The sequence below is a fragment of the Aplysia californica genome, unplaced genomic scaffold (genome assembly GCF_000002075.1).
Source record: "Aplysia californica isolate F4 #8 unplaced genomic scaffold, AplCal3.0 scaffold00456, whole genome shotgun sequence".
NCBI classification, from domain to species: domain Eukaryota; kingdom Metazoa; phylum Mollusca; class Gastropoda; order Aplysiida; family Aplysiidae; genus Aplysia; species Aplysia californica.
The window spans coordinates 549956-558344 of NW_004797726.1; the positions used below are offsets into that span (position 1 = coordinate 549956).

Consider the following 8389-nt stretch of genomic DNA (forward strand, 5'->3'; position numbering starts at 1 on the left):
TATATATATATACAGTCAAACCTGCCCTGACGGCCACATCTATAAGACGGCCATCTGTACAAATGGCCACTTTCCATTTCCCCCCTTGCGTTTTTTCTATAAAATTTAACTGTAAAACGGTCACCTGTCCAACGCGGCCACGGCCACCATATTTTAACCCCTATCACACCAAGCAATAACACCTGTCTTAGACGGGCACCTTAGTGACTCCATTACGCTTTTTCATAATTTGTGCATTGACCCTTGGCGTTGTGGGCGAGCCTTCATAATCCAGTCCCCTGTCATTGTTGTTAAGTAGTCCCTCATGTTGTGTAGGCCCCTCCCACTGCTGACCAATAGGTAACAAATTTTCAGCTGCTGGTGAGGTAAGCGTGTGATAGAACTCATACACAAGTCGTAAGTGAGATGAGTGGTCACTGTTTACCCAGTCTGTTACAAAGTAACAATGGACGTCAACATGAATTTGTGACAGAAGCATCGCTCATTCTCCGAGTGGTGGCGACTCGTGTATTTGTTTTAACGTGGCACTAGGTCCTCTTTGTCTGACACATTTTGTTTTATTGTCACCCTTGCGCAAAATCAGCAATAAAAGAAAAATAACAAACAAAATACAAACCAACAAGAACAAAAAACAACAACGCGGCTCCTTTCGATTGGGACCTCAAATTGAATGGTTTGTTTTCTTCATCATGATCAGTCCTGCCTAAGACGGCCACCTATCTTATACGGCCACTTTTCTCCTTGACAATGGGTGGCCGTCTTACTCAGGTTTGACTGTATATTTGTTTGTTTTAACCATTGGATTGTATGGTATGTTGTCTTGATATGAATGAAGGCTTTAATGGGAGCATGATAATTTTCTTTGTTTAAAGGATGTTAGGGTTGGATTTCGCAATCAAATTAACCTACTGTCACTCTCCCAGGGCTACATGGCAGTGATGCGAGACAACCCCCTGCCAGAAGACATGGTTGGCAAGGACAAAATTGTGTTTGGAAACATTCACCAGATTTATGACTGGCACAATGAGTAAGTTTCAGTTACCCCTCTGCTTCATGCTATGTTTCTGCACACACACACTCACTCACACACACACACACACACACACACACACACACACACACACACACACACACACACACACACATACACACTCATGCGCATGCATGTATACACATAATACAAATATAACCTTGTATACACATACACCATTTTTTGTTTGCACATGTCTATTTAATGCAAATGAATGTGCCACAACGTGGTGGAATCGAGCGCTCTTTAATTTTTGGACATATGGAGTTATTGGTAGTTCCTGAAAGCTAATTTATTTGTCTTGTTTTCATTGAAATAATATTCGTTTATCTTGGATAGAACTCAGGATATTTGTGATTGAAAGAAGTGAGATCGCCTGGTTTCAGTGGTGAAATTAGCGAGAAAATGGCCACCAAAGTTTAGTAACTCCAATAGCTTAAAGATTCTTTGAACACTGAAATATTTTGTGCCTTTAATCAATGTTTTTCCGTAAAATTCACCTGGAAATGTGTTTTTATATGGACACAAAAGATGTTAAGCCAAAAAATAAAAATTCGATCAAAATGTCCAAACTGGGGGGGGAAATGCCTGTTTCTCCGATTTTGTTATTTTGATGAGCACCCGATTTCACCCTGTTGCCTCACAAATAATTCTTGGTCTAACTGTGTGTGTTTTCAGAACAATGCTCTCAGAGCTAGAGAAATGCCTTGCAAACCCTGGCAGAGTTGGCTCTATTTTCATCCGTTATGTGAGTACTACGCTCTTATCATAATGACTTTTTAAAAATAGTATTTATTGTTTATTTATGTCGTGGGATTAATTATCTGTCATTTTCAGTAGAAGTTTTATCTTTTAGATTACCTGTCTTTGTCAGTGGAAGCTTTATCCTGCTGATTACCTGTCTTTATTTATGGAAGTTCGGATCCGTCGAACTTTTGGATTTTCCGGGTGGTAAACATTATATATGGACATAGGAAGATGGTGGTCCTTCGTGGAGTGAAGTTCTTTTGTAGATGTAACTTCACCATCATATGACGAAGACGTGTAGTCGATAACCGTGGGGAAGTTTTTATAGTATCTCAGTCTTTTCTTGGGACTTTGTGTCTCTTTCACCTAAGTTGGCCCTGACAGGCATGGTCTACACTGCCCACCTCCTAGATTATCTAAATAGTGTTGATTGGGGTGTAAAACCACCTACAATTATAATTTTCTCATGTAATTTCACTAATCTCTGGATGGAACTGGATTGTACAGAAACTTGGATTGAGTTGTATGCGAATGTTGATTTTATTGTAGAGAATTGTGGGGACAATTCTTGATTTAGAAATGTAAAGAAAACCATAAGACCAAGATGCACTGATTACACATTCATTACTGCTTAGGTAATTGCCTGACTACTATTAATTTTTGACACAATGCCTCTTACGCGAGACTTCAGGAGACTTTTAAAGATATAAGGTTATAAACTTGGAGGATAGCAATTAGAGGATAGGGAAGAGACAAAGAGTAAATGTTTGAACCGTCAGCTTATGTCAGTGAACTTGTCTTTAATTGCTTGTAATATTTGTTCCTATTGGTACCTGGACTTTCCCTGACACTGTGTTTTCTTTCATCTCAACAGGAGCGGAGATTGTACATGTATGTAAAATACTGCGAAAATAAACCCAAGTCTGAATTTGTCGTCTCAGAATACCTTGACACCTATTTTGAGGTGAGTTGTTTATTGGTCTATTGAGGTCAAGAAGACCTGACAAATTGAATAATTATAGTGTTGATTCTTTGTGTTGTGTTTTGCTGTCTGTTTTAAGGAGTCCTTTATTGGTTTTGACATGGGTGGTTGGCATCTGCTCTGGGATGGTTTGCTCCCACTTCTATTCTTTGGCACTTATACGACCTTATTGTATTGCTAGTTCCGTAAAACTCTTACTAAAACTGAAACATCAGTTTTTATCATCTTTTCTCTTTCTGGGTATTTTTTTTCATATTACTCAAAGGTTACACAATTGATGTAAGGCTCTTTTTGTCATATTTGTGTCCCAAGTGCCATAAAACTCTAATTAAAAGTAAATTTAGTTTTTACAGTCTCTACTCTAATGTATGCCTAATGTATTATTCTGTTCTGTTACTCTGACAACTGCCAATAAAAGGGCTCTGGACACATACAAAATGAGGAGAGTTAATTTTTCTTCTGTGTAACATTTTAGCTTCTATTCAGTCATGTGTCAATTTGTAATGTGTTGGCATAACGTAAAAGTTCTCTTTGTTTTCAGGAGGTACGCCAGAAACTGGGTCATCGACTTATGCTGCCAGACCTGTTGATCAAACCAGTGCAAAGGATAATGCGCTATCAATTGTTGCTCAAAGTAAGTCTGCATAAATATTTTTGAAATCTCACTTTTATATTTGGGATCATTCTTGTGTGGATGTGACCTGGGCTCATTGCTTGAGGGTTTTCTGTGATGGTTGCCTCCACACCGATAGAATAAGTTCTTTTTCCAACTCTGTCTGTAAAGTTCAAATATTATCTCTTACTTTATTACATTTTGGTGAATATTTTGAGGGTGATTTTGATATGTTTCTTTTGATAGGTGCATTTACTAGCAAATTGGCATGACTTTGCAACTGTAGTGAAGTCTTCTGAGCTTTTTGGATAGGCATGCAAAGCCACAAAACTTCACAATTACTCCGTCTCAACATTTTCGATAATGCAGAGAGACTCCTGCCTCTCATGCATGACACACACACACACACACACACACACACACACACACACACACACACACACACTTACACAAGCACACTGTCTTTGAAAAAATGGATGTCAACTTAGAACTTTTTACCAATTCTCTGGTGTTTTTGTAAAAACTATAGGTTTTGCCTTTAGTTTAACTTTTGTTTACTTTCTCCCTTCCAGGACATTCTCAAGTACACAGAAAAAGCGGAAGAGGACCCCACAGAGCTGAAGAAAGCCTTGCGTGTCATGTGCATCGTGCCTAAAGCAGCTAATGATATGATGCAAGTTGGACGTCTGCAAGGCTTTGACGTGAGTACTCTGTAGTGATCTTCTGTACATCTTTTTTTTTTATCCTGTATCCTGATATATTCTGCCCGTCTAAACCCATAGTAAATTAGTATATATTTTTTCGTGTAGTTTGTTTAAAAAATTGTTCATTGTTCTATTCTGCTGTTGTGCTCTCGATACTACCGTGTAAAAATCGAATTCAAACAGTGCAGGGTTTTTCCTTGATATTTTTTTCTTCTATTTTTGTGGTACGATGTCTGATGTCCCTAGCCTCCCTTATGTCCCAGATGTCTACTTTCATGCCATTTTGTCTTTTGTGTATTATCTCCCCTGTCTTTGTTAGATCTTTTCCATCATTTTTTTCCACCAGTCTGTTGACTTATTTTTAGAAAAGCAAAGTATATTTTAAGTGCTTTTTTTCTCGGAGTTGGCTCTTGCTTGTTTGAATCACATACTATTTAGTTAGGCTATAACTATATTGTGGTTAATGTTTTTTTTAAATTGATATCCTTAGTTATAACTATATTGTAGATAATGTTTTTTTCTTGATTGATATTTTCAGGGCAAGCTCACAGCTCAAGGAAAGCTGCTGTTGCAGGTCAGTTGCACTGTGGACTTCATTCTTAGATTGTTTTGTCACAACTCGAATATTAGCAACAACGGAAATCAATAATTCTTGAATCTTTCACTCAGGAACTTTATTGTTTTGTACATTCATATATCATGATGTCCAATGCTTTTCATTACAAAAGAGTAATCAGGAAATGTTGGGTCATAGTGGGGGAAAGGGATGTTTGGTGAAGCCTCTTTTTGATGTTATGTAGCTCCGGTCAAACTGGATTTGGTAATGTCCCATGTTTAAAAACACCAAATTGAACGCTGGAAACTCATTGTAACATTTTTGGATTCCTCATTAAAAATGTTCCTTTACTTCTACCAGCTAGCTCACTTTTGTTTCTGTTTGTCCTCCCCAGGATACACTGTTGGTGTCAGAAGTCTCCTCTGGGGGTCAGCAGAAGTTCAAGGAACGTCGGGTGTTCCTTTTTGAACAAATCATCATCTTCAGCGAGATGATAGAGAGAAAGAAAGGAAACTTCTCAAATGCCTCCTATATATTCAAGAACAGCCTCAAGGTATGGATAGTCCGCTCTCATGTGTGTGTTTGTGTGTGTGTGTGTGTGTGTGTGTGTGTGAGAGAGAGAGAGAGAGTATGAGAGTGAGTAAGTGAGGGGGGGTGCACACACATATATATATATATCAAATGTATGTGAGGCAGCGTGGTGAAATTAGGCGCTCGTCAAAATAATGAAAGCCAAGAAATTGGAATTTTCCCGCAGGCTAGGGAATTTTTGTTGAATTTTTGTTTTTTTGGTTCAATAACTTTCTTGCCCATTAAAGAGCGCATTTTCATTGAAAACATTGATTAAAGGCGGAAGAAATGTAAATTTTCAGTTCCCACGGACTCTCAAGCTAAAGAAATAACTCAAATTTGGCAGCCATTTTCTCGATAATTTTACCTCTGAAACCAGATGACCCTCACCTCCTTCAGTCGCACATATCTCGACTTCTATTCAACATGGATGGATATTAATATTATATTCACCCAAAACAAGGAAAATGGACAGGCCTTAAGATGGTACCATCAACTCTGTATTCCCAAAAATTGACGAGAGCCTGATTCCACCGCGTCGTGCCCCTTATTGAAATGGCATTATATTTTATATGGTCGTTAGACCTTGTTAGGTTGCAAGATCACTTGAAAGCTCCTGTTATCACTGCTCCCGTAGAAAGATGACATTATGTGTCTAAAAATATGATAGATGTGTTGATGATGTAAACTAAAACTAAAACATGCTTTTGTTTACTGCAGGTGAACAAAATGTCTCTGAATGACCGTGTGGAAGGGGAGCCGCTGCGCTTTCAGCTGACTGACCGAACTCCTGGCTCAGACGTGAGGATGATTGTCCAGGCCAACTCAGAGGAGAACAAAGACACGTGGATCAAGCAGATTAGATCTATACTGGATATGCAAGGAGATTTCCTGAGGGGTGAGTCTACCTACAGCTGTTTCTGGCCTTTCTCATTGTCGAGTTATTGAGTGTTCTTTTACTCTGTTTTGCGGAAACGTGCATTACCCGACTCTGGAAGAACTTTAAAATTGTGTTTTGGTCGTTGATTTTGAACTTTTCATGTGTTGTCTCACTTTATGCTCGACTCAGCGGATCAATTAAATGGAAAGAAATGGAAAAAAGAAAACGTAGTTGTGAATGACAATGATCCACACTATGTAAGGTATTTTGTAACCATTTGGTTGAGAGACTTTGTTCGAAAATGTAGTCTGTCTATAGCATCATTGAGCACATATTAGGTTGATAGTATGAAATGGAAAGAGGACTGATAATTGGGTGATAATTCAAGTATTAGGTGCTGCCATTCTTTGAGGGTGATATGAGGTAGTTCACCAGCTTCTGTTTCCTTCTCGCAGAGGGTTTTACTCTTAGTTTGCACATGCTACAATTTGGTGCTAAATAATCTTAAGTGGGACCTACATTGTGTTTTGCTTTTTATCAGTAGGAAAAGAATGATGGTATCTCGTTCTCCATATGTTTACTCTACAACTTTTTACAGCTAGATAATATTTACTGTTGTGTTTTTTTGGTTAATAAAGAAGGCTATTTTAAATATGATTTCCAAGTGTTACTATGCTTTTCTTTCTTTCGTAATCTAACTTTGCAGACAGTCAGACTGCTTTTAAGGATGCAGTTTTTGTTTAAAAAATCGTGCAATGAGAATAGACACCTCCTTAGTTGCAAAGAATTATATCTTTATTTATGGCCTACATAATATGATCTATGTTCATCTCTTTAATTAACTTTGCAGTATCACAGCAGAGTTTTGAGATGAAAATGGACCTTAAATTTTTCTGTATATAAGAAAGCTTACCAAAGTATACTTGAGATTTTTAAAAATCTCGAAGAACAGTGAGTTGGCTGAAGATATGATTGCATATGTTGATAATCTTTACCCCACATGTATCGTCTCTTTTCTATTGTATTTTCTTTTGTTTTCTCCAGCTCTCCAATCTCCAATAGCTTATCAGAAGGAGCTCACAAAGGAATTGTAAGTTTTATGCGTGCAGTGTGTTTGCTTTGTCTTGTTCACTTCTTGACTTCTTTCTTCTAGAATGCTACAATTTTTGTCATATCGTAGTTTTGTGGTTTGCTACTTTTTTTGTTTTGGCTCATGGGGTGTTTTTAAGGGTTGAGACAAGCTGTCAAGTCTTTTTCTCCCTCCTTTTGATTTTGTTCTTTCATTTCTGTTTTGAATTGTGTTTGATTCTTAAAGCTTTCTCCTTTATGAGTATTCCTGTTCTGCATCTTACTATGGCATGTTTGTGCGCAGATGCTGGATACAGTTATTGTTTTTCAGTATTTTCCTTCCTTTTCTGTTTCATTCTCACTGACGGCAGGTGGTTGATGAAGGCTCTAAAGTTTTCTGGTCCTTAATCTTCTCAGTGGTACTTTTATCATAATCCATACTTGATGAAGTCTTCCTCTAACAGTGCTGTCTGGCTATATCTCAAGTAATCCTCATCTTGTACTCCTTTTTCTTGTGAAGAATCGTGTGGCCTATTTATATTTCAAGGAGCATGTATCTCTCTCTGACTGACCAGATATTTAGAGGCATTATTTTCTTCCTGCTTTTCCAGTGATATTAATGTCCTTATCAGCAGTGTGCTTTCTTTCACTCTTCAATCAATCCTGTGCTGGGATGTATGTTCAGATCTGTTCAGGTGGTAGATACAGAAAAAAGAGTTACTCTCATTTCGTCAAGCAGTATAATTCTCTTCAATGTGTAGTTTGGTATCCTGTTGAATCAAAGCTTCTCTCTATGATCTCTGCTATGCAAGGACTAAATCTTTGACTGTGGATAGCCTTTTCCCATTGCATAGTCTATATAGATCTCTTCCCACTGTATTTTTTTTTAAATCCAAGAATCCTCCCTTCCCCTCCCATCCCCCCATCCCCCCATCCCCCTTCCCGTCCCCTCGTGGGTGGTTGGTGGGTGTTCTGGTGTGGTTTGCTCCTTCTTTCCTATCAAACAACTATCGTCCTTATCTCTCCTCCATTTTTTTTATGTTTGTTACTCTCTTGTAACACCTCTAATCTTCTGCTCTTATATTATGCCCTTATTGTGTTGCAAGTGCCGTAAAACCCTTACTAAAACTAAAAATCCCATTCCCCTGCTTTCAGGTGTCAAATCCTGTCCAAGAGGCTTGGTGCCCCTTTCTGTTGTATTTTTAAAGGTCGTCCATTCTAGAGTATCTGAAAGCCTCC

The 8389-nt window shown here is 38.2% G+C and overlaps 1 protein-coding gene across 1 annotated transcript in view; it reads left to right on the forward strand.

Moving 5' to 3' along the window:
• Positions 1 to 900: 900 nt before the first annotated feature.
• The window catches only part of LOC101859429 (triple functional domain protein), a 45224-nt gene continuing 37735 nt past the window's right edge, over positions 901 to 8389 (forward strand). Inside the window, exons 1-9 of the mRNA XM_013086336.2 lie at positions 901 to 1027; positions 1709 to 1778; positions 2652 to 2741; positions 3301 to 3393; positions 3945 to 4073; positions 4615 to 4650; positions 5027 to 5185; positions 5923 to 6100; positions 7127 to 7172. Of these exons, the coding sequence (XP_012941790.2) occupies positions 930 to 1027; positions 1709 to 1778; positions 2652 to 2741; positions 3301 to 3393; positions 3945 to 4073; positions 4615 to 4650; positions 5027 to 5185; positions 5923 to 6100; positions 7127 to 7172 (899 nt within the window). The 5' untranslated portion in view covers positions 901 to 929. The remainder of the gene's footprint in view (positions 1028 to 1708; positions 1779 to 2651; positions 2742 to 3300; positions 3394 to 3944; positions 4074 to 4614; positions 4651 to 5026; positions 5186 to 5922; positions 6101 to 7126; positions 7173 to 8389) is intronic.